The sequence below is a fragment of the Egretta garzetta genome, unplaced genomic scaffold (genome assembly GCF_000687185.1).
Source record: "Egretta garzetta isolate BGI_Z169 unplaced genomic scaffold, ASM68718v1 scaffold2, whole genome shotgun sequence".
Classification (NCBI taxonomy): Eukaryota; Metazoa; Chordata; class Aves; order Pelecaniformes; family Ardeidae; genus Egretta; species Egretta garzetta.
In genome coordinates, this window is record NW_009258894.1 from 4,876,871 (window position 1) to 4,903,933 (window position 27,063).

At 47.7% G+C, this 27,063-nt stretch overlaps 1 protein-coding gene across 8 annotated transcripts in view; it reads right to left on the reverse strand.

Annotated features, from left to right (window-relative positions):
* Positions 1-24,336, reverse strand: part of SLC8A3 (solute carrier family 8 member A3) — a 102,391-nt gene extending 78,055 nt beyond the window's left edge. For all 8 annotated transcript variants that reach the window (XM_009634204.2, XM_009634199.2, XM_009634202.2 and 5 more), the window contains exon 1: positions 22,571-24,336. In XM_009634204.2, coding sequence (XP_009632499.1) covers positions 22,571-24,336 — 1,766 coding nt within the window. The remainder of the gene's footprint in view (positions 1-22,570) is intronic.
* Positions 24,337-27,063: the final 2,727 nt, after the last annotated feature.

Below are 27,063 nucleotides of genomic sequence, written 5' to 3' on the forward strand. Positions count from 1 at the left end.
CCCTCATGCCATCCCTCGACTCGGGAGGGGTGAGGAGAGAGGTTGCCAGTGAAGACTGAGGCAAAAAAGTCGTTGAGTACCTCAGCCTTCTCCTCATCTGCTGTTACCAGCCTGCCAGTCTTGCTCATCAGTGGGGGTACACTTTCTTTAACCATCCTTTTCTGGCTGATATACCTGTAGAAACCCTTCTTATTATTCTTCGCATCCCTAGCCAAGTTCAGTTCCAGCTGCGCCTTGGCCTTCCTGACCCCATTCCTACACAACCTGACCGCTTCCCTATATTCTTCCCAGGATACCTGTCCCTGCTTCCACTGCCTGTGCAGTTCCCTCTTCTTCCTTAGTTCGACCAGCATCTCTTGTCTCAGCCACGCCGGTCTCTTCCCTTCTTTTCCTGATTTCTTACAGCTAGGGATCGAGAGCTCTTGCGCTCTGTGGATCACATCCTTAAAGATCCGCCAGCTCTGTTCTGCTCCCCTGTCTCTGAGGACCGTTTCCCAGGGAGTTCTTCTGACTATCTCCTTGAGGAGCTGGAAGTTTGCTTTTCTAAAATTTAGGGTCCTGACTATACTCTTTGTTCTTGTCATTTCCCTTAGGAGCGTGAGCTCCACCAGCGCGTGGTCACTGCAGCCCAGGCTGCCTCCGATCTTGACATCTCCGACGAGCTCGCTTGCATTGGTGACCACCAGGTCCAGTATCGCATCCCCTCGGGTAGGGGTGTCTAACCAGGTCCATATCGCATCCCCTCGGGTAGGGGTGTCTATTACCTGGCTTAAGAAGTTGTCCTCAATGCATTCGAGAAACCTGCTGGATTGCCTACATTTGCTACTTTGAACAAGTCCATTATCTTTACTCTGGTTATCAAGAGACACCTCACGCCTGGGGACATCTCCAAGCTAGGCAGCATCCATACCAGAAGAGTGGGGAAAGTACAGGTCCTCACAAGTACCACGTGACCTCATGCAAGTGATGAGAAGTAGCTCAGATGTCAAAAATTATCTGTTTTAATTACACATGGTGAGATTTACAACACAGGTACGAACATTTAGATAGTTGTTCAAACATTTCTTTAAGAAATACAGTGTGGAGATTGCTAAGCTGGCAATGCTCTACAAGTAAAATTTAAAAGATCTTTCCTTCCACCTGAAAAAAAAATGTTCTTCTATGCTTAACATATAAATAAACCCAGGGGTGTAATGCAGCAGGTGATTTCACTCCATTCAGTCCAATGCCAAGTGATAGTTTTCTGCATTACTACTGAAAGATGCTAAGCTGTGAGCTAATGCATAGCTTGATGAATGTACTCGAAAAACCTATTTGGTCCCCAGAAGGAAAGATGCTCAGTCCGGTGTAGACAATGACACTGAAGATGCCCTGCCTTAAAACTAATTTTGGATTCTGCATTCCTCTGATCTCAGCCCACATGACAGGATACGTCCTGATCCTACAGAGCTCTGCTGAAGCCAGTGCCTTGCCATACTGGCACCCAGCGTAGGACAGATGCCTTCAGGTTCACCCCTACCTGCAGCTGGGCAGGCTGCTAAGGCAGATGTCTCTACTGACTTGGTTTCAGTCTTTTTCAAAACTCACTCTGACTCTTCCTTATCAGGGCAGAGATGCTCTGTTCTGGTCCTCCCTGGAACAGAGCAGTGCAAGAAGAGTGACCAGGGACAAGACACTTTCCACAGTAATGCAGCATTAGAAGAGGCAAAGGCTGCTACATACTCCCATTTTTCATGGGGGGAAACTGAGGCACAGGGCAGTGGTGTGGCCTCCCCACAGCTGCACAGCAACTCAGAGGCAGGTCCAGGAAGAGAAGCCAGCTTACCCCATCTTATGGGCTACAAAGCAATGGTTGGAAAAGGGAACCAGCCAGGCAGGTCTGCAGTAGCCACAGGCATGTTAACAACAGGTTTTTAAACATTATTTTCCTGCTTGCAGCTACCTCAGCTGCCCTGTGAGCAGTCCCAGCTCACCAAGTCTGGCCAGTCGATCCACCACTGCACAGCCTTTACACTAAATTGGGAACCTTGGGCATGGGCTGGAATAGGTGCCCTCACACCCCCTTTCAACACCGTTTTGCCACAGGGGCCACTAGTAACTGAGCAGAGCCACTTCCTAAACTATTCCCCTTAGAGCTGCATTGTATAATGCTGTTAAGCACGGCCAAAATGGGAATCAATGCTCAACTGTATCACTGTTGGGAAAAAAATCCCAACAGAAAATTTTATCTGATCTAATACTAGCTTACTCAGTTCTGGCGAACAGAGACACAACAAAGACCCAATTTCCTTTTTCACCAGCAAAGGTGGATTTTGCCCCAGCAGTTGCTGGGAGGGCAGCACAACAGACCCGTGTCAGGCTGAAAACCCAGCTATGCCTGTACCAACTGCCAAGAAGCTCTGCCATTGCTGGAGCTCAGGGGTTCTCCTGGGTGCCCCGGTATGACGGCACAGTCCCGCATGGTGATCCAAAGTAGTGTTTGCTGGTTTCTTTAAGGACTGTAGACTTACTGCAGCCCGTCTGCTCCCCCCAACTTCTAGGTTTAGCAGGAGGCAGGACACATGCTCCAGACATCACACAAGAAAACTGCAATCCAGCAACTCTGGGAAGGGCTCAAGTGCCTGGGGATGCTCCAGAAAATTAAGCTGAATTAATTAGAAGTGGGAAGTTAAGGCATGAGAAAGCCCCATGTGGATGCTCACGCTCTGAAGTAACATGACCTCAGTTCAGTTCAGCTTAATCTTCCTGCAAAGGCAATTAGGCTAGAGTAAAGCCCCAGGAACGAGATCATCCACACATGGATCTAACAGACTTTAACTAAACATCTGCAGACAATCCCTCAGTCAATAAAAATACAACTGGCCCAGCCTGGTTTTGAGAGACTCAAGTCTGCCCGTGCTCAGTGCACAGCCACCAACCTAGACACCAGTGGCACCACCCTTCAGTTCTGTGCCTTTTTCAAGTTTCCCCACAGTTTCTGGGCATACCTTCACCTCTACGCTAAGAACCGAATATTGTAACAGCTACCAGAAACTTGACATCCATCGTCACGGCAAAGGCCAGAGGCACCACGAGCTTCCTGGAGAGCAGTGTGGCCATAGCTTGGACACAACCACTCCAAACACGCAGTCGCTACCGATACAGCTACGGGGTGTTTCTATAGCTATGAACCACTGCGGCTGTCCTCTACCCCGCCAGGTCTGGTCAGCAGAGAACATTTCTATGTGCCAGCCTATCAATAGCATTTGGATGTCATTTTATTATTTTGTTGCATTTGGATGTCATTTTATTATTTTGTTGCGCCAAGATAAGCGCTTGCTTCTTGATCGCAATAGTAAGTCAACTGAAAGATGTTTGCATTCAGCCATTTGAAAAAGAAAAGATGCCCACTAAAAAGCATGATGTGATTTTGCTGCAGAAAGTAATGCTTTCCTTAAGCCTGCGGTCTTAGCTCAACAGCGTTCTGGCACACGTACATCAACCAAACCAGGGGGCAATATCAAGAACACTACAATGGCAGAATTATTTTTGCCCCATAGCATGACAGAGATGCTTACCCAAACATTATTCTTCTCTTTAAATGGGGCACAGGCACCGACGACATAACCACGTCTCATTATTTCAATACCACAAAGCCACGCAGTATCGGTAAGCGCAATACCTCTCAGTACAGCGCATCTCTTATGTACTACAGACAGGACTCCTCAGAGTCACTCATGAGGAAAAAAGTTTAGTACACTGCTCTTACACAACACACTAGAAATTAAATATAACAGCACATAATGAGAGAACTGCTGCAGGCATATTTAGGCCACCTAAGTTTTGCAGCTAAAATAGCTGCGAAGTTAACCGTTTCACCCTCCAAAGCGGAGCGCTAATGGACAGTGAACGGCATAACACACAGCCACTGACTTGGAAGAGAATTTTTGCCTAAAAGCTTAGAGCAGCAGCTTTCAGCCTGCCATTTTGATGGCAGACTGCAGACCGCTCCTCAGCAATTCACAAAAGGTTACTGTGAAAAATGAGACTGCTATGCAGTATAGAACAAAGTCAGGTATTTTTAAAGGGGCTCATATATATCCCCCCCTTGAATATTTTGAAGTGCCACAAATTGAGAAGGGCTGAACCACCCCTGTATGAGGGACAAACTCGTTATTTTATTCTGCCTGCTTTGCACCAGCATAACTCTCTCTATGAGAAGGAAGCATCTTCTGATGTATATCATTTCGGTAGAAATTAAGAGAGAATTAGGCACACATCAATTCAGCTGCACGTGGCAGGATCAGGATCATTAAATTGGTGAAAGTACAGTGGACTGCAAAAATCTGACAAGATGTTTCACATATGAAGCTCTGTGTGTAGAAGACAGTACATTTGATTATCAGATAAAACAGTTTGTAATTAAATATCATTTTATAACTATACACACAGGGGGCAGAATTAATGTTCTGCTTGGCATTATTGACTTCTAGGACTTAATCATGCAAATGAAACATTCTCTTAACGAGATTTTTTTTTTTTTTTAAATAGCCTTTCTTGGGTTTAAATGGAGAATGCAAGAGGAGAAAGGCGGCTCTCCATCCCAGGAGAGGATTTCACACAAAACCACCCTCCATTGGATGTCCCACGTGCCTGTGCGGGCAGGGGTTGCTGGGGCACAGTGAGGCCACGCTCAGCTCCATGTGGTTTACTGCCGGAAAAAAAAACTTAATCCTAACAGTGGAAAGGAAGGCTAAGGAGAAACAAAGCAAGAAGGGCTTTGTAACACGTGGTATTCATGAACATCTGTATTGGAAACTTAGCCATGTCCAAAAAAACCCCATTTCGTGCAGTTCCCATGGTTGAACACAGTTCAGCAACCACTAGTGCAGAACAAAGCTATGTTCCCTGCCTGATGCCAAAAGTGCCATCAAATGTCTGTCCTGTTTACGTGCACTGAGCAATAAACACCATTTAGTTGGGCCCGGCAATGGCCCAATTTGCCACTAATGGTCCTGCATCAGGGTGCAGCACTCTGTGCTCTGCACGGCTAACTAGTGATGGCAGGAAGTAGCTCAGCCCTCCCAGCATCAAGTCTAATTCAGGAAAGAGCAGAAGGGAACGTGGTGGCCTCCCCTCCATATTCCAGCTTCCAGTCACCAGGAACTTAGGGACCATCTGCGCCCCAGCCTGTATCCACCGCGGTGTGCTGAATACAAGGGCTGTACGAGAGACTGCTCCATCTAATCTCCTAAAACTCGCTTACTGGAGGTGACACCAACGTTATGTACGATGTTCCTCAGCTTTTCTTATATTTGCATTACTTGCCAATCCTGGCTCCTCTCTCCAAGGACTTTTAAAGCATATGAAGCAGAGGTGAACTTGGAGGCAAACACACAAGTGAATTGAGAAATGAAGGAGGGCTAGAGAAGGAGAGGAGATGAAAGATGCATGTAAGAATAAGATGCATGCAGAGGAAAAGAGATAAAAAAAATGAAACTCCATCTGGCTTCTTTCAAGAAAAACAGAGGCTTAGTCCTATTCCCAACCACACAAGCCCCTATTGTTTAATGAAGAATCAGTATTCAAACAGTGAGGGCAGTCAGCCCCACTGTACAATATCCAGTTGTTCCCCATCCTCCCAAAGCATTTTTGATTAATTCAGTCAATGCTGCTAACCTTAGGCTGGAGCCTGGATGGCTCTGTCACAGGATGGCACAGCTTACGCAGGGCCAGCGTCAAAAGCACTAATTTCAAGACTGATCTCTTCTAGTATTGGTCTGATAGCACAACAAGCTGCCATGCCAATACCCAGCGGCCAGAGCATCCCCTCTGGGATCTGCAGGCTGCAATTAGTGGGTGAATGTGCCACCTTCCCGGGGCTGATTAAAGCACCTCTGTCCCTATTGATTGCCAATCAATAGCCACTTCCCATCTCTCCCTCTCAGTTTCTGCAGTAGCAGAGTGTTGGTAATCAAATAAGAGTGGCAGGCTGATAAGATCCTGTTATCAGTGCACCAGCAAAATGGGATTCTAGATCTAATCTCCGATGTCACATTTCCAACCCTGATCACCGAGATTTAACCCCTCCGATGGCTGAAGTACATAGCCACAGCTGTAAGACTTACAAGAAAAACTTCCCAATCTCCATCCAGGCTAGGAAAGCCAATGAAAGAGCCAAATTCCTGCTCTCACTGAAACCCGGGGGAGAGCAGGAACAATCGCAGGAAAGGCCCCCCCCAGTGGTAGGGATTACCATTTACTGCAGCTTCTCATTGCTTCCTATTGTATTTCCAATTTACTGCAAGAAACAAAAAAGCTGTTCAGCCAAAAGGGGTCTAAACTACTGTTTTATTCCATTTTTCACAAAGAAACACCACCAAAAAAAATTGAGGTTCCCAAAGAATCTCTCACACATTCATCTTCTGGGCCTGTGAAACCTCCACACCCTCTCAGCTAGGAAAAGAAAGTCCTTTCACTCCACAGGGGACTTAAATATTTCAGTGCTTACTTGCAGTCCAGTCCTGGCAGGCCTTGGTTAAAAAATCTCATGTTAATAGCCCAATTTCATGGGTCTTTACTCACATGTCCACATGGCACATGGCCATCTAGAGACACCTGGACTGCCTGAGAAGGAAATCTTTAAATAAGCTGCCATGACTGCATGGCTTCTTCTCTTCCAACAAATCAAGTCCAAATGACATGGAAGTAACTTTGCCAACAGAACAGCAAATACCAGCAGAGACTGTTAACGCAACTCCCTCCATCTATTTTAACTGCAGGAGCCTTTCTATCACATGTGAGAGGCTTGAGCTCAGGTCCTCAGAGGACTACTCTATTTAAAATTTAATGTTAACAGAAAAAAAGAAGAAGAAATTCAACCAGGCATCAGGGTTGAAAGACAGCCAGGCTGGCTGTTGTGTTACTCTCCATGAAATACATGATATGCAAGATCTCAAGAAGATGGAGCTTCTCTTCCCCCCCCTCATCATTTGCACTTTTTTTTTTTTTAATCACACACACTATTTTTTCTGGAACCTTTCTCCTGCTTTTTCTCCCTTTCTGCCAAACCTGCTACAACACCCCTGTCTGGAAGAGAAACCCGCCCTGGGGTCACCACTGCTCTTTGTGTGCCAGACTCTTAAAACCTAGAAGTACCACCCACAGGTCAAAGGAACAGGTCACCAGGAGAGTATGTTGCTGCATCTCCTCAGCCATTTCCAGCAGCCAACATCTGCATACAGCTGTGCAGATGGAAAATCAACACCACACAGTGAGTACATATCACACACGTAGCCATCATGCAAAGGGACATCCTCTAACACCGCCCAGGGGGTTCAGCAAGGAGGACACTTGCCAGACTGGGACACAAGCTGCTGCCACAGGGCTGTGCTCTCCCCTGGAGCTCTGCTGTGTGTCTAGTAACCAACACCTCAGCCAGTCAGCATCTAAGATCACTTGCCTGTTTCAGACGGGGAAAATGCACAAAGTGGACATCGGGTGGGAAATCCTTGCTCAAAAGCTTTGCCTGGACATCCCCCAGAGCAAGGGAGAAGGTGGGCAGCCAGGGGACTGACATCCCAGTGAGGGCCAGAGCCACTTCCATCTTTTACAGGGAATAAATATCTGCCACTGCCTGCAAAACCCCAAGTCAGTAGCAGTGACTTATTGGGCTAATATTTAAGGCATGCTATGCTGCTAGACTCACGTTCACAGGGACCAACAGGTTTATGGGGTCTCACGGGGCCCACCCTGGGCAGCAACAGCCATGGAGACAGGAACATCATGGGGGCACATAACAGCACATGTGAGCATAACTTCTGGGGATCAGTTACAGAAGGGTGTTTAGAAATCTAGCTGAACATCGGTATCACATAGGTGTCCAGCACTGTGGTTCTCCACTGTGTTGCTGATATTGATCCTCCTCATGTAGTTCACTGATTGCTGGTTAATTATATGTTGCTAATAAATCAATGCACTGCTTCAATCCTGACTTGGTTTAAACTGCACGAACCAAGCAGTTTTTTTCCCCGCAGCACAGCTCCTTCCCTGCAGAGCCACTCCCAGCCAGCTGGCCCCCAGCCCGCACCTGGGCAATGGCTGACCCCATCCCCAGCACCGGACCCGCACGTCTCTTGCCCAGCTTCCCGAAGCCTCCGCTGGCCCATTTCTGCTGTATGCTGAGGCCCCTCCGGCTGGCAACGTTCCAGCGTACCAACCTTCCCTGTGGATCACCACCCCCGTGGGCTCACGGGGACAGGGCTGCATGTCACCCCATCATCCCCAGTGTGGATGAAGATGCTGAACTGTTCAGGCCTTACACGGACTCCTCAAGGCTGTGGCTGGGAACCGGCTACCCATTAAACCTCAAAGCACTGACCACTACCTCTTCAGCCTGACAGACCAGACAGCTTTTTAATCCATCTTGTAGTCACCTATCAAGGCCGTACGTCCCCGGTCTGGCTACAACAATGCTACAAAAAAACCATGTCAAAAACCGAAAGCCAAGGTAAGTGACACCCACTGCTCTCTCCATGGCCACCGTCTCAGGCATCTCATCACAGAAAGCAATCAGGTTTGTCAGGCATGGTCTGCTGTGGTAAACTCATGCTGACTGTTCCCAGTCACCTTCCCACACCTAGAAATAGCACAGTCTAACATATACCCACTCCAAGTTGGCTGTCCTTCACTGTAAAAAAAAAAAAAAAAACAAAAAAAAAAAAAACGACTTTTCCTTGTAGTTTCTTAGGCTGGTTAAAGGTAAAAGCAATGTAAAGTGCTAAGGGACCCTAATGGAGTCTGGATCGAGGCTTAGGTCAGTAAGGGCTTATTGCACAAGTTGAGATGGGCACGTACCCACGTCACACACCACGACGTCAGCTAACGCACAGGCTGTGAGGAAGACCCTGCCACCTTTATGGATGGGTCCTCCACAATTCACAGAGGTCCTCACACCAGGGCCTGGCAGCAGGTCCTTACTGGGGTCAACACAGGCAGCACAAGTGGAGGAGACAGTGGCACCACCCCCTTGACCATAACATATGTGGGGTGCATGTGACAGAGAGAGGGGACAGCGTGCCCAGTTGTTGCAGACAGGTAAAAGGAGATCAGCATTTCCACAGCTGCTAAGGGGTTAGCAAGAGCTCGATGCTTTAAATGGCAGGGCTCTGGCGAGACACCACATCCCTGCAGGAGCCTCACAGCAATAGCTGACATTCAGATCCAACCAGGCTCCTTGGAGAGGGCTGCAGGAGCCTGGGGTGGCGCGGGCAGCAGTGCCACAGCATGAAGTAAAGCCCACCAACACATCTCTCTTCCTAAAGAGAATCAACATGCCCCGTCTGGGCACAGCGGCTGAAGCACCTCAGAGGTGACACTGGACAGGCCACCCCAGGGAGGGTTTGTCCCCAGCGCATGGCGGTACTCGGCGGCCGTGCAGGAAAGCAGGCTGCGATTTCTGCAGCAGCAGTGCTCTTGCTGAAGAGAAGCATGCATTCTGAGCCCCTGCATCCCAGGCACACCAGCCCCCCTGCTCCCCAGAGCCTCTGTTTTCAACCAAGCACTGCACAAACTCTCTCTCATCACCCATCCAGCACTGATGGATGCTGAGTGCCCAGGCACTCGCACCTCAGTCACTGCACACTCCCCAAGAGCAGCACACCCCTTCTCATGGGATGGGCACACTGCTGCTGACCATGCCAACCCCAAACCTGCCGGACCCAGGCATCCCCTCTCCCCAACCACCCCCTGCCCTATGGCACCATGGCAGGCTGCCCAACACAGCGTGCCTACAGGCACTGGCTTTTGCTTGGTAGATAAAAAGGATCCTCCTGCCCAACTCGTTGAGCAATTTTGTATCCCTCCATGTAAAAGGAGAAATATAAACACAAAATACCTTTAATTGAAGAAGCTACCTGAGATAACCAAATACTATTACCTTAATATCCCTCAGGCACTGTCTACAGGAGGTCAGATAACCTTGGGCTACTGTCCCACCACCTTGTTACAGAAAAAGCACGTAACTGCTTCTAGGGCCAAGTGAAGCACAAGCCAGCTGGTAAAAAGGGTTTTCCTAGGAACAGAAAACCAAGGTGTTACTCCACATGATTTCCTTGTGGAAATGCAGGCAAGCAGTGACAGTTACTCCAGGGCTATGGCAAAAACACAGCCCTAATGTGGCCAGGGAAGAGCCTGCCACAACTGCTTGCCAAAGTCTCTCTCCTGTTCTAGACAAGGATATGGTGCTTGAGAGCCACCAGGATTTACACGATGGTTCGCTATTTTCTTTTGTGCCAAATCTCTTGCTTTGCTGCAATGTTTTGAGTTGGCGGAACATCGTTACAGATACCTAAGTGTCAAGAGGGAATGAGAAGATGTGCATGGGGAAAAAATACTGCTTCTCTCTTTGCTCCAAGTCATGTTCAATTAAAGGCAGTGCTGCCTGAAGATCAGACAGCTTCCCAGTGAGATCCAAAGCATTCAATGGAAATAGGTGGGAGGAGGTAGGCTCCAATGTGCTATGTTTTGGGTTTGTTGGGTTGGGTTTTTTTTTTTTTTGGAGGGGCAGAGAAGAGACTGCATCAGGGAAAGAATAGGAAGCAGAAAATGGCTCCTCCTTCTCTTGGTTTGCCTCATCAAGGCTGAAAGTTCCTTCTCCTACCAGTTAGTGGAGGAGGAACTAGGAGATACATTTCAATCCACCTCCAAACTACCCCCACCAACTGAAGTCCTGGTTCAAGTACTGGCCTTGCAACAAGAAAACAGCCCCAGCTGGGGAAAAGACCAAGGCCCCATGGTTCTCGGCAAGTAACTCTCATCCCTTTCTTTTTCTCATTACAAGCACCTTGTTCTCTAGCTGCCTTTCTCCAGAGCACTTAGCAATTCACAGCTAAGCTCCTTCAAGCCCTAGGCACATCCTCACCAGGGCCCTGCTGGCCAGCAATTCCCCATGTAATTGTCCCCAGGGGAAAAACACCACCATCTAAATACACGTGCTCCACCTTTGGCAATTCACCCCCAAAATGTCAAAGAAATGCAGTGGGATTCAGATCCATTGCCTTCAAGGTCAGCACAACATTTTCCTGCCTCCTAACAGGAATGAGTCTCATTTGCCCACTGTCTCCATCATTTCTCAAAGGTCCCTTTCCCTGCCCTCTTCCTTGCTTCCACCTTGTATTCCAGGTGTCCAGCTCACTCAGAGCTCCAGGATTTGAGGGCAAAGAGACACCTTGTCACTGACAGCCAGCAATGCAACAGTACTCACAGCAACTACAACCTTGTGGCAGGTAGATGGGTTTAATGATTCGTGTGGGTGGATGAATGTCCTGAAGTTGCTGACCTACAGGAGGCTTGAGGGCAGTACAGTCTCAGCAGCGCATTGTCAGACCCATACAGACCAGGGGCATCCTTCGATCGTGAGGCAGCCAACACTGTTTCCCAGTGGACTTCTACTGTGGGGAAGGGAATTCCTCCACATGATTTCTTTAGGTACTCAAAGCCACTCCAAGGCCCCTCTCTCTGCTTCTGTAGATTGATTTAAGCTGATGCCTCTGGTGAGAGTTAATTGGAGCTGCAGTATCCCATGGAAGTCCCGCATGCAGTGGTCAAATTTGGTGTTCCTCACTTCTAGCCTTAAACTGTTTCAGATGCTGTGGTTCACACCAGCAGTGGTTGCGTTACAACAGGCACTACAATTATTTCTCTCTCCAGAGCATATCAACATGTATCAAAATTTTACAGGGTATCAGCAGGAGGGTATCACACTGCCTATTATGGAGCTCAATCCCTTCAGCACACTGTATCACAGGTTATTACTACCCAACAAGAGGCAAAAAGACAGGTTTAAAGGATTAAAAAAAACTTCCTATCCATCAAAATTCCCAGGAAGCTTCAGAAACCAAACCAGTCAGAGAGGATGGAGAGGGTGGAAGCGAGCAGCCCCGGTTGTAGTTGTCCGAGTGTTGGAAAGAGGGATGTGGGGTTGGCGATGCTCACTTGCAGCTAACAGGTTTATTCTGCTGGCAGGGATTCCCTTCAGAAGCACTTGGGTAAGTGCCGTACACCGCCAAGTTCAATCTGCGCTAAGCAGATTAGTTCCTTACCGGTGAAAGGTTCTGGGCAGCAGCAGAGTTGCTCACCATGTGATATGAGGGGGCTGTCATTACATTTCATAGATATGATATAATTATATGCTCCCTGGAGGGTACTTCTAATTGAATCATAGGGTGTCTCACAAGTATTCTGGGCAGTGGTTTGAGGAAGCTCTCACCGCCCAGAACAAGATAGAGATACCCTTTAATTCCATTAGATGTACCCTCCAGGGAGCGGGCTGTTACTCTATGCAGCAGAAAAATAAATAAATAAAAAGACTCACTTCCCCCCCCAAAATTGGAAGGGATGTGCCCTTAGCAGAAGTTTGTTGTTGCTGTGTACTTGTTCGTCGGGCCTCTCTTCTGCAAGCTTGCAGCCCCATAAAACTCCCTTGCCTGCCACCCAGGACAGCCCTGCACTCCACGGGAGAAATCCCCCGCCTTGTGCCATCGGCATTGCCGTCCAGGTGGCTGCTGGGCTCCCTTCCCAGTGCGGGGTGAGGAAATACGGCACCACATGCCGGGCAATATGTATGAGGGAGGTCTCAGCCTCCCGAGAAGAGACCCAGAGAAGCCATCCCCCAAGGCAAGGCATTAATAATCCCAGGCCAGGCCAAACAGGGCTCCAGTCACTGCAGCACACGCTGGCAAGGTTCCCCCCTCAGCCTGCCCATCCCTTTGTCCTGCCTTCAAATGGCCCAGAGCTGCGAGCGGCTACCCTGGCCCCTCAGAGACAGCCAGAGCAACCCCGGGACAAGGCAGCTCACTCCCCCAAGGCTGGACATGCTTCCACCATTTGGGCACCCAAAGCTGTGCTCCCAGCAGCCTCTTTCAACCCTTGGGTTTTGCTCTCTGTTTTAGTCCAGACTAATTCAAGTTTTTTTTCTTGTGAACCAGATCTTCTCCGGGGAGCTGCAGCACCAGGCTTGCAAAATCAGCTGTCCCGGTGCAACCTGCCTGCAGGCAACACGCCGGGGACCAGTAGCCCTAAACCACCAGTAGCCACATCTGCACTGTGGCACCTTTCCTTCTCAGGCTCCTGGCCAGTCACAACCACTGCACGGGGACACACATAGGACCTACTGCTCCCCAACAGAGCTCAGGGAAGAAAAAACCCCACCTGTCCACGTACTGATGCTCTCCCAGCATCAAAAGCAACAGCTCCTTTGCTCTTTACCCTCTCCTCTGGGGGCTGTGCACCAGGGAAGCCACCCAGCACTTCTCCTCTCCTGCTCTGACACTGTTGAGCCAGGGGAGATGTCACATCTGTTACAACTTTTTCTGCTGCTCTGTACCATACAAAGGATGGGATAATCAGGCCCTGAAGCCTATTTTTTTTTTTTTAGTCACCTCTAGGGAAAGCCAGCACCAGCTGCCCACCACAAAGTCTAATGACCTACTAAAACCACCATCAGCTCCAACTCCCACAGACCACATCTAGCACCACTCCACTTGTCAGGCCACAGAGAGAACAAGACAGACAGTTATGCCAAGAACTTGCTAATTATAGAAAATTAAGACCTTCCTATAGGACAGGTACCATGATCACCACTGAGATAAAGTACACACCAGCTCCTCACACTTCCACAGTGCTATAGCCTCGCAGGCCAGCCATAGCTGGGCATCTGATACAGCTTTTGGATATTGCTCTGCAGGATACCACTGAGCAAACCCTGGGAGCCCAGCTGCTAGGCAAGCAGTTATCACTCATATATAGTCATTTTGCTGTGCTTTTTGCATTATTCACAGCTCTGCCCACCTCCGGTGGTGTCAGCTAACAGGACACATCTGGGAAGAAGTGCCAATTCGCATGTTCTCACTCCCCAACTCCACTACAGAAAGAGACAACTACAGCGAGCTATCAAAGCTAACCACAATCCACCCCAAAATAAAGAAGAATTTCTGGTGCCTTAGAAAACAGAGTGCTCAGTGCTTCTTTAGTCTTGCATAGTCAATACTCTGGTCCTGGCACATACTTCCTAACCAGCATCGTGGTCCAGTTGTCTTTACTAAGGGAGGAGGAGATGGCAGCATTAAGCCAAAACTCTCAAGCAGATGAGGTAAAGGAGAGACCAACCCAGGAGGGAAGACAGGTAAAGCAGAGATAAGCAGAGCAGAATTTCTACATTAAATATTGATAGCCTTATCATGCTGTTTTCTCTAAAGGATAAAAGCAGAGCAGCACGGCGCTCAGGTGGGGATTTTTGTGACAGTAGGACCCGTTCGGCTTGCTTGTCTCGTGGAAAGAAAAAAACAGAGGCACAAAAGGTAATTCCTACGCCATTTCACTTGAACAACACACTTTTACATGGAGTGCCAAAGAGGCACAGCAGCAGATAAACCATCTCCAGCACACGCCGCACAACAGCCACGGCACAGCCAGCAGCAGAAACACTGTTTGGAGAGGCAAATGGTGGAAGAGGGGAAAAAACCTCTTTCCTCCCCAGTACTTAAAAACACCCGAGATATTCAACCATCTAACAGAAGGACCGGGAGATCAGAGCCACAGCTTTTGCTCACGGGGGGTAGGCAGAGCATAGAGGCCTTTACACCCAGGAGGACTCACGCCAGCACCTGGAAGGAGAGCAGCAGGACATAGCAGAGGCTGTCAGAGATCTGATGTCCAGATCTGATGTTGCACCATGTTTCCACATGTGGCTGCTCAGGCTTCGAGGCAGCTCAGCAGACATCTCCCCGGGCCTCCTAAGGACAGGTCCTGCAGACCCTGGCAGGAAGAACTGGTCCCATCTGATGTTCAGGCTTTCACCCTGCTGCCTTTCCAGTGCAACCCACCCAAAGGGCACCAGCACCCCAGGACTGGTTTCAGCCGAAGCGCTCACAGCAGTACCTGCTGGCACCCAGGCAGGGACTGGAGGGGCCTCATCTGCCAACCACCCATCTGCTAAAACAGCTGCAAACATCTACCAGTCCACATTCCTCCCAGCTTGAAGTCTGCTGTTTTCACTGAAGCTAAATGGCGGATGAACTTGGTCCCCGATGCTTCTATCAGCTAGCATAGCAAATTCTCTTATCACCTTCTATGCTGACATGAGGTAAACAAGAAACAAGCCACACTGCTAGCAAGAGGTAAATCATCTCTTATTTGAAACAGCTGCCACCTTCCACCAGGATCAGCCACTTCTATTTAGCCACAACAAAAACATGCTGGAGGACGTCTGGCTGGGGAGATTTTAGACTCTGCTGTTCTCATCTCATTTAGAAAAGGAGAAGCCCATATTTAACTTGGAAACTTTGCTGGCAACTCTGATCTTTTAGAAGTCACAGACACATTACAATGATGCTATAAGTAACGTTCCCACTGTGGGTTAAAAAAAAAAAAGCCTAGCACATACTTGGAGTGATTTATGGTCTATCAAGCCCTGCCACCAGCATCTCTCCTTATCCCCTGAAGCTACATCATTCAAATTGTGCCTTCTCCTCTTTCTTACAGGTGGGAAACAAATATGACCTGCGCCTCTGCAAACCTGTGTGCAGAGGGCATGATGCCCAAGCCCCCCATTTGCAGAGGCGCTCCACACAGTAATGCACAAGTCCGTACAAGCAACGGATGCAAAGCTCACCCAAGCTGCAGCAGACTTGTCTTATCTTGGATCAGTTCTAGTCTGTTTGGTTTTAAACCCAAAACTTGGTCGCATTTGGCAGGGTGAATTTACCTATGTTTGCTCTGAATTAGGAATATCACTGCCCTCTCTAATACCCCCCAGAACGTCCCTTCCAAGGGCCTCCTACTTCTGGAACCCAGGAGCTTCTCTGATAGATCAGAGCATGAAGAGCTGATCTCTACCACATGCCTCTCTTTTGAGCTGGGGTCCCAAGCCTCCCCTACTTAGTGCTGTCACACACTCATACAAATGCCTCCTCTGATGGGCAAGAAGTCACAGTCCCTGAGACAGGATGTCATTTGCCCTTCTTCATGGACAGAGAGCAAGTATGCCCCCCTGGCACCTGCCAAGAGGGCTATCTGGGAAGGTAAATGTCAGCTCAGGGCTTCTCTTCTTCCCAGGATGGTGCCACAGTCTCACATTTCTGCAGGCTGATTTTACACACGCTCCAGGAACAGCTCCCCCCGACACCTTACACTAATCCCCCACAGGTCACACCACTGAGACCTCCCAGCAGGACTACAGCAGAAACCCAGAGCGTGCATGGGTGTGTGAAGGACTCCAGTTAAATTAGAAACTGGTACCATTAAGAACACCAAAATGAGAATTTCACAGCAAGAAGCAAACACACCAGCCTTTCACCACTGGCAACATAGTGGGGGCAAGGTTTTTTTTAACTGGAGGATAGCTGCTTACTGTTTTCCCTTAATCCGAATTAAAACAGGAATTGAGAACTTCTGGTTTATGTGAAGGTGTAGGAAGAGAAAGCCATAAAGAGTTTATACACCAATAGGAACAAACTGGAGAAGAGTTTGGAGGATTCAGCCTCAAGTTCAATCTGAAGAAGGCTCTAACAGGCAGGAAGCATGTCCTGAGAGAAGGAAACCATCAGCCTCATAACAACAAGTTCTCATTGCCTGGGGTCCCACTAATTAGTCTTAATTTTTTTGAGGGCTGTTCTCCTCAGAGCCCAGAGCCTTAGGATCAGTGCATGGTGTATGAGAGCTTTTCAGACTAGATTACCAAAATAATTTTGTTATGACCTTGGTCATTAATTGGAATCATCACAGCTGATATAAATAAACCTCCATGTCACGTAACCAAAGTTTAATTTAGGAAAATGAGCACCCAAACCCACAGTTACTGTTGACAGCTTGGGGTGCAGCTACTGCCTATACCTGTACCGACCTGATTTGCGATGGCTGGGGAGAGGTCAGTGAGCCTGCATAAATTCACCGCGGTCTTGAGTAACGGGAAGTTACAAGCCTGATGCACACAGACCTTCCCCTGGTTAGAGCACAGGCCAGCAGGTCAGGGAGATCGGTTTTATCCCTGTCTTTGCCTCTGATCTGCTGGGTAATCCAGAGGGAAGAAAAGTCATTTTCTCTGTTTTGGTTTTTTTTTTTTTTATACCCCATCTGCAAAATGGGAATAACGTCCCTCAATCTCCTTTGCAGAGCATTAGGAGATCTACTGATGAAACGCCATGCAAAAGAGCTAAGTATCATTAACAGCATTCCTTCAAAATGCCATAACCATGACTGCATAGGTGACCAAATTAAAAAATTAAGTTGACAGTTTCCTCAAGTGCTGAATGGCAAAAAGGAAGGACAATTAATTATGCCAAACCTCAGTGTGAGGTCCTTCAAACAGAAAACCACCGTTCACCCTTCTCCACCATCACCTTCAGCAGATCTGCTGGGGGAAGCTAGCAGCCACCACGGCAGGACCACGAGCAAGGGGTTAGGGCTTGGGTATCTCTGCGTCCAAGTGTGGGTGGACAGGAGAGGAAGAAGGAGGGATACTGACCTTCCCACCACACAAGGGTGGCACAACACGCAGGGGAGAGGGGGACAGCAGCAGCACGTGGTGGCTGCCCAGGGCAGTTGTTAACCACTGGCCTTGGGGCATAGCACCAAACTGAGCTTAACCCAGCCAGGACTAGCTCTGGCCTTCACATCCATACATACGTGCACACTCCATGAGCCCCCTGCCAGAAAATGCCTGAAGCCCTCAACAGGAATAAACACACGTGGTTTTCCACTGCTCAGCATCACGGCAGCACTTCGGACGACCAGCCCCACCAAGCTCAGCACACAGCTGGAGACAGCCCAAAGCTCACGGTGACTCCGTGGAGCAACCATGGCCATACACACAGCTTCTCTGGGGAGAAGCAGACAAGGAGAGGCAGTGTGTGACTTGCACACAAGGTCCTGCCCAAATCCTAAAGGAAAAAAAAAAAAAAAAAACAAACCCAAAACCCCAAATCTCACTGCTTACCGAGGCAGGCTTAATATGTTTGTCTCCAGCAGCTTCTGTATGAATGGAGAAGGCTGCCCTTTTGTTATTGAGAGCTCTGCCTAATACGCATAGATAAGCGACTGTAGGTTTCCACATGTTACCAAAGTTCAGCCACACCAACTTTGAAGGCCATTTAACACCAACAGCATCTCTCAATGCCTGGTTCCTTCCCGAGCCACAGGCGATGCCCCTAAAACTGTGGGCTCAGGGCAGATGGCTACACCTCTGGTAGCCTTCAGGTCCTTGCAACCAGCAACGAAGGCAAGCAGCAAAGTAGATCTCGACCTAAACCTTAACTCAGCATAGCTGCTGCAAATGATGTGGCCACAGTAGAACTTGTCACCTTATTTTCTAGCTGGCATATTAGTTAGCTCCTGGTAACTTGTGTATCTTCCTAAACTTTCTAAAGCAAGACCTAGACAAATTTCCATATGAATTTAAACCCAGGAAATTTAAATTAAATTTAATGACTTGCTGGGAGTTCCCTTTATTATGCAAAAAGAAAATCCTTTAAAACCCAATCCACTTTTTGCTGCTGGCTCTTAATGATTTCTTTATTGCTTGGACATGATAAAGCAGCTGGGTCAATCATTCTTCTACATTTTCATACCTCCAGGAACCTAACTTTTTTTCCCCACACAAAATCAGTTAATAGAAAACTGTTCAGTCATCTTGCAAAGAAAAAAAAATAAAAATCTAAGTTTTGGACTTGATTTTTTGAGAGTCTCCTTTTACTCAGCCAAAGAGCTAGGATTCTGCTTCAGCTGCTTAGGTCGTATCTGACCCTCACCAGAGCAGGAGTTCAGAAATAACAAGTGTATTGAAGAAGAGGAGCATAAAAAAAAATATTTGAGACCTGATCAATTCCCTTCTCAAGAGATGACAGTGTTCAAGATTATATACCTTGATTTATAGCTGTCCAACACCCATACGCATCCATACACACACTCTCTGCACAGGACCATATTTCAGCAATAACGGCATCGTTTCAAGCCTCCTCATCTCAGCCTGCTTTCTCTTGTGCTCCCACCCAAACGTGAGTAAGGAAACTTTGACCATGTTAGTCTAGAAAGAATCACAGAGGCAGTAAGCAAGACCCGCTGGCAGGATCCATTTCCCTCTCATCCTGTAACGTTTGCATCAACTCAGCTTTTTTCAGTCCCACATATTTTAGGGAAAGCCTCTTAAAAACAACCCTGAGATAAACATAACAAGATAAAATAAACTAAGTGAAGAGCCCTTCACAATTTAGTTTTCAGGAAAAGTGCTTACCCTCGGCCCTGGGGATTTTGGTAGACAGCAATGCCTTCCCTATAGTTTAATCTCAAGGATGCTGTGTAACCCAGTGCCCCTCAGATTAATCTAGCCATTGCTACATTTAAGGAGACCAACCTACAAACTACTTACAGATTGCCTGCTGCTGCAGAATGCAAGCTGAAGTTTTTTAATTTGTGCGTCAGAGAAGGAGCTGGGAGCGTGAACTGAAGCTTGTACTCTCCTCCAGCTTACACTGATCTTGTGTGTGGCTGCAGTTCTGGGGATCCTTATCATACCTGCAAAGCTTAGCACCGTCTTGTGTGTTTGCAAGATGTTGTTAATTCATTTCCTTCCTCCGTGGGTCAAAAGTCTTTTCAAAGCAACCCCACAAGGAGAACTACAAGGTTAAAGCAGTGTGGTAGGCAGGACTCCATCCACGAGCAGCTCCTACACCAGCATGAAAACTAGAGCCCAGGATCCACCTTTCCTAAGCGAGGGCCTGATCCATAGGCTGAAGTGGGGGCATGTAACTTCTCCCTGCTTTCTAAACCCCTGTCCTTAGCATTCCCTATGGACCATCTTAGTCTTCCTGCTTTCCCCTCTGTTCTGCACCAGGCTTTAGTGGACCCTCTGTCTCTGTTTCAGTGCACAAGGGATGCCAGTACCTTGTGGTGGATCCCCCTCAGTGGCAAGGCATTTAAGAGGCAGGGCTTCAAATAATTTAGCCAGGCAATGCCCTGGCTATTTGGTGACCCAGTATCTTCATACAGCCTTGTATCAAGTGACACCATGACCAGTTGCTCATATGCTGCCCTCCGGCTCAATAAAACTATCCCAAACACCCTATCCACACATCTTCTCAAACTGGGCTGACCAAAACCAGATAGCATTTGTTGGAACAGTAGCATTATGGGTCTGAAATCCAAATTCAGACCTGAATCACCTCAAATTTGTTTGCAGCCTAAACATTTGCTCAAAATTATTTTTCTGCATTCAGATTTAGAAAGAAAGAAGAAGAGAGATTAAACCTACCTATTACTGCTTCCAGGTTTCTACAGCTGCTTCCACCTGCACCTCAGAGAAGAGCCGGCAAAATACAGCAACTGACCTGTGTTTACCAAATTTAAAGGCCAAGGGCTGATTACTGAAAACTATCTTCACATGTTTCCAGCCCAAAACTCCCTTCCCAGAAGACCTGGAGATTTAAAGTGAAACCCAGGAGTGAATAAAGGCAGCCTGCTGGCTGACATGATCTCCCTCCTTGTTAGGCTTATTAGTCTGATTAAGTGTGATGTTGAGCCAGCTACACTAATTCTAGCTTCAAAAGAAATTCATCTCTGCTAGCCACCTGATCTCCATGGCCACTGTGGCTAGCAGGCTTTATTCCCAGCAGTCTTCTGATGCAGAAGTAGAAGTCACATTAATGCATTAGGTGTGGGCACAGGTTTAAGTACACCACAAATGTCTCATCTGTGCTCTAGGGCATCTTCTCTGGGTCACAAAACATGGCACTAAGCAACCTACGCATCCTTGTTTTCTGGACTGCTTTCATTTTCATTAGGTTCTGTCCCACAAGGTCGCACATGGCCCTGCTGAATTTAATATGGTTTAACCCAAGTGAAGCAACTATGTGGGCATCCTCTGACCTTCTGTCATGCTTTTCAAAGACAAAGAAGTCTTCCATCAGCCCGAAGATGAAAGAAAAGGAGTACAGTTTGGAGCAAGATGGCTCATGGGCTTGTTCTCTGGTACCCCAAACCTGCTGGCCTTTCACTGATGGGTCTTTTTTTAAGTAAGAGAAGTCTCTTTTCTTCAAGATCTGGCCGAAGCAGGGTAGTACCCATTATATTTTAGATAGTCTGCTCACAGGAGACTGTAACCACACAGCTGATGTTCTTCACTTTCTCCAGAGGAATCAGCTTGTGGCTCAATTAAGGAGACTAACCTGCATGGCCCACCTCCCTGAAAAGGCCAGATGAGGACAGGACAGCTGATCCTCTTCCATCTCTGAGAGTGAACCCAGCCAACCAGAAGCTTCTCTTCCTTCAATAGGAAGAACATGTACTTATCATCAAGCGTCGGGACTGTGGATATTAGCTGGATTAAATGGTTTAGTGCGCTAAGGCAGAAGGTGCTACCTATGAGGGCATACCTACTCCATAGCATTTAATATATTAACATCCTTTTGGATACTGTATTGGGAGGCTTGGTACAAAAATTTCCTTTCTCTGATGCCAGTTGCAAGTCTGCACAGTTCTTCCTTTGATGGCTCAAGTGATTAGGTGTTAACAAGAGGAACCTAGGCACTTAACACCAGGGAGTTTTAGCACCAGGTTCACACCCCCCTCCCTCTCCCTAACTCAGCTAAGGGATTTTTCTCATTCCCCACTAATGTTAACAGCAGGTACTTAGAGCAATTAGACATTATCGCCTCTCTGGTCTTTATTACTTCCTAGCTTCGTATCAGCTACTTTGTACGCAATAAAAGAGCTGAATTAACAGGACTGGCGCAGACTATTCTGCTTCCCTTCTTTATTCTGTATGAAGACACTGGGTCATGGAGCCACATGGACAGGCTGTGAGCTGCGGTGCTTTAGCCCGTTATTGCCAATTGCCATGGTATTTTACAAGGGGAAAAACCACAGGTAGTAAAGTAACAGACATAGGGAGATCATAGGGCAGGTGACGTGGGGAATATGGGTAGACCATAAGGCCATAAAGGCTGGAAGGATGTCACAAGTCCAGCAGAACAGCTTGCAGCTATACCCGTGCTGTTAATTAGCTGCCACGGGCACCTGCAAGTGGCACGGGCAGCCTAAGGACACAGGTATGATGTGCTGCTCCTGTGAAAATAAAGCCCCACACCTACTGAACAGCTCTTGCTTGCCAGGGAATAACTGTTGTAAACTTTTCAATAAAAAACTGCAATAAACTCCTGTGTGCTCTATGTTTGGTGTTCAAAAGAGGCTTTCCTGTATTTGCCCAACCAAGTAAAAGCTCGCCCTTTTTCTTCTCTCTCTACCATAACTCTCCATTAACCCTTAGCTTTAGTACAGGACCTCAAAGCATGATATATTTTCCTCCTATTTCCCTCCCCCAGTATTTCTAAGCCTCACTTTGCCATTCCCAAGAGGGAAGGGAGAAGAGCTTTGAGCTCTTAAATCCTGCTGTCGGTTCTTGCCTGAAAGAGGTAAGTAGGGAGGCTGAAGGAAAGCTGAAGAAAGGAGCCTGTCCCTTGTCAGCATTCACCTGTAATGGATGAAAAATGTGGGGTTAAACACCAAAACTAGACCCAGGAACAGAAATGAATGGGGTACTTACACAGTTTCATCATTCTTGAACTCCAGCTCCCCGTAAGTGTCTTCAAAGTCTTCTCCACCTCCTTTCGCTGTCCCTTCTACTGTCCTAAATGGCACTATGACTGTACCCCGAGCACCTGATGTCCTTAGGACTTTGACTTCCATCACACCAATGCTCTCACTGACATGTATAACATCACACTCAAATGTGAAGATGCCAGCATGGTCATCATCCAGTATAGTCACTGTGGCCACACAAGGAGAAGCCAATATGGCCTTTGGGTATGGGGAGTTACTGAGCTCTGCGGGTTCCTCACTCTCCACCACACGGAGGTTACTGAGCCGCACAAAGAAATGCTCATCTTCCTCAAAGATGTCATCATCAATAATTCCCACTGAGAACTCTTTCTGGGTCTCCCCTGATTTCAAGACAACAGTCCCCTCTGTGAACTCATAGTCAGCACCAGCATTGGCAGAGCCATCTTCTGTTTTATAGTCCACGTAGATGGTCTTGGACACGTCCCCTCCTTTCCGCACCACTGTCAGGAGAACAGCACCACAGTTCTCAAGACACTGGTAGGAGCACGGGTCAAAATAGATTTTGGAGATGAATTCCTCAGGTTCATCTGGCCGCACCTCATGCAAGCTGGTGCTCTTCTTGGCTTGCTCAGCCGCATGCTTCTTCAGAATATTGCCAGCTCCCGTCATCATTCTGGTAGCTTGAATGCGATAAAAGGCTCTGCTCTTTTGCTGATGGGACAAGGCATAGTAGTTAGCCATCTCTACGAGCTGGTCCAAGTCCTTTTCTGGGTGCTTTTGCTTCAGGTCCTTAAGGATCCGGATCATCTCTTTGCGAGATTCATCTACCTCCTTCCCCTCCACAGCCACTAAGTTTCCATCCAGAAAGTGGGAGTTCATCATCTTGCCATCCATCTCAATTCCCTTAGGGTGATCACCTTCTGATTCTATGATAATGCCCCTGTGCTTGTCAGTACGGTACTTTTTGTGCATATACTTATAGAAAAGCAGACGTCTATCTGCTATCCAAGCCAGAAGGACGCAGAGTGGAAAGAAGAAAAGTGTGAGCAGACCTTCCCAGACCTGAACCACACCTGGAGAGAAGACAGCAAGGATCATGTACAACCAGATGTAAGCAAAGATGCTCCATGCAGCTGTGACAAAGAAAACCCTCAGGTGTTTTATCTTTCTGGTTTCCCCGTCAGGGATCACATAGACACAGATGGCAATGATGATAAACATATTGAAAGCAGCGCTGCCAACAATTGTAGACGGCCCCAGGTCTCCAGCTATGAATCCATGCCCACACACTTCTATCAGAGACAGAAGGATCTCGGGAGCAGAGGAGCCCAGAGCCATGAGGGTCAAGTTGGAAACAGTTTCATTCCAAATCCGAATGGTGGTCGTTGTGGTCTCTCCATTGGGTTTCTTAATTGTGATTTCTTTCTCTTGCGATGTAATGACCTCTATAGATGCCATGAAACGATCTGCAATGATGGAGACTCCAAGGAACATGTAGATCAGTGCTACAAAGTATACGATAACACGGGCAATTTTGTCCCCAAGGGATGGGTTTTCTGGGTACCATATTGGCAGGATAACACCTTCCTTGCAGTCAAAAGATCCTGAACACGAGCTGTTTTGTACTGAACTGGTTGAGTCTCCCGTCAGGCCAGCATCCACCTGCAAACCATGCAAAAACAGCACAAAAGTAACCAGCCCAAAATGGAGGAAGGCCGAGGTGACAGGCTGCAAGCTTAACCACGCCATACACAAGATGCAACTTCCACTGTGTAGATCCAAAAAGGCCGAGAACCTGAAACAAACAAAACAGAGAGGGGGGAGGGAAGCATGAGAGAAAAGGAAGATGCAACATTTACCCAAACGCACTTCAGTGTCTCACCACTGAAGAGTACTGGTAGAGATGCAGGGCTTGTCTCTCTGTCACTTTGAAGAAGGTACTTAGCAGGGACTCTAACAAACTGCAGCATTTACATGCCCCACAGATGAAGATCAATGGCTAGAAAAGTAACTCGGAGGAAAAGTGTGTGTGTGTGTGTGTATATATACATATATATATATATATATAAAAAATAGCCCACTCTTGACCTACAACACGTGCAACAGGAGCACAGAGTGCTCAGCTGCCACTCACCTGATGATGCCATGGTGTTCCCCTGCACACAGCACTTCAGCTCGGCACAAGAAACCAAATCTAAAGGCTTCCCTGTCTCACCACCCAGGGGATAAGACAAGTCAAGGAATCGCTAGCAACCCAAGAAGCACCACTAAAGGGCAGTGAGCAATCTCCAAATTAAGTCCATTTGTTGGACGTAATTCAGTTATGAATTATGGGGCACCTTGGTGGCCAAACCATCCCCACAGCCAGCCCCTCTAATAGGCTTCAGAGTCTCCAGAAGGGTCCTAGGGCTCCCCTAAGCTTCCAAGGCACGAGGCCTCCAAGTTAGGAGGTAAAGATGCCAGCCCAGAAACAGGGCAGAGGACACATGTGCTCAGCAAAGTGCCAAAGGCCATTTTTCACTCGCCTTTCCACTGTGATCTGGACACTCGCATTTTACATCAATAATCCTGCTTTTAACTGGTCACAGAAACCTACAAAACCACCACAGCTACTTAGAAAAAGCTGTGCCTGTGAACCCAGAAGACAGAGCAAAACGCATGTACCCACCAACATTCCCTCTGCATCCCTAAGAAACTGATCTATTTTCAAATACTCTCTAAAATGAAAGTAATCTCTCAAATACCACACAAAAACAAAGGAGCTGATTGATGTATCACGTAGATTTGGCATATCACTGCCCAATAATGCCTTCTGTTACTTATGGACTACATCGCTGTAGGGCTTGCACCATGTAAAATTGGATTCTGAACGCTTCACGTTGTCATGGATCACACTGTTCTCCTTCCTTTATAACAGGCCACTGGCAGAATTTGGTCTCGGGCTTAGCTGACAAATCACGTTTCTGAGTCCAGGCACAGCCAAGTCTCTCACAGGAAACATCAAACTTAATAGCGGCATTATCTACAGCACTTGGAAGGTTCAAGAGCCTTAACTCCCACTAACTTTCATTGAGGTTTGTACTGCCAAATCAGTAGGGCTGGGATTCATTTTCCCTATGGTAACTATCTAAATCTTGGGCAGTAAGTTAAATGAAGTCGCTTAGGCTCCCTTTGTACTCAGAGGAAAGAGACGGTCGCTTCCAGGGGACGAGCCTTCCTGTCCCACCCTGTTCTGACCCAAACAATGTATTTAAGACACGCATCTCCAGAAGGGATTTTGCCCCTCCATAGAGGGGGCCCGGTCAGCCAGTTTGGAGCAGATGCCTAACTTTCAGGCGGTGGCAGCCTGAAGAGATGAACTGGCCCCTGAACGCTCGGAGGTCTCTCCCCTCTCCCTTGCACTGCAAATATTCCAGGAAACATTTTAATGTTATCAGCATTAACAAAGTCATCTCAAATGGCTATTTTATCATCATGTTGTGTTACTCGCCTCTTTCCAAAAGCGGGTGCAATCTCCCCGATATCAACAAAAACGTTTTCAACTTTCAGATAAAAATCTATAAAGACAAGCGGAACAGGAAGGAAAGCATGAGCAAGGACTGCAAATGACCAAAACCGCTCCTGACAAAGCCCAGCAGAGGGGAGAGAATTGATTACGCAGTATCAGGATCACAAATCTATATCTGACACCCTTGATATGAAAAACCAATACACTTCTTCGTGCGACCTGGATTAATTCAGAAGAGACAGACTCTCCCACATTAGCCTACTTACCTCCTCTCTCCAGCGCCTGCTTATCTGCCTGCCCACCCTAGCCCCGGCGCGTGACCGAGCCCCCGGGGATCCAAGGGACCTTCGTCCCCAGTGAGAGCTGTTAGCCCCAGCCTTGGGAGCCCTGTTAAAACGCCTCACTGCCTGCTTAGCTCCAGGTCACGGGGAAGACTGAGCTACCCAACACGCACAACTTGGGTTCAGCATGACACTCCCGTTTGCGTCTTCCCTCCCGCAACGCACAGTATTTCACCAGATCCCTGGCTGCAGGATGTTGGGAAACCCCTGAGAAAGGGCCAGTGAACATGTCCAGAGGGATTATGAGCAGCAAGCCCAAGATCTCTGGGCTGCAAGTTCGATGTGTGCACAAGCACAGTAAAGATGACACCTTCCAGGTGCCTCTGACTCAAGGTGCACACAGAGACCAACTGCACAAGCACAGCAGCTCCAAAAACACCCTGGGCACATCAGATCACCCTTTTCCATACTGCAGTCGCGGGCAGGTATCCACCAACCTCTTGACACTTCCAGCTCCCAGCTCCTACTTAAACTGTACAGCAGCCAGTAGGTGCTGCGTCTTCCAAGATCAGCCATGTAGAAAAGGCTGACAGAAAGACGGGAGTAATTTCAAAACCATCTACGTGACTCAAGAACCTAAATTTGGTTTCAAAAATGACTTAAGAGTCTAAGTACCACTTAAATTCA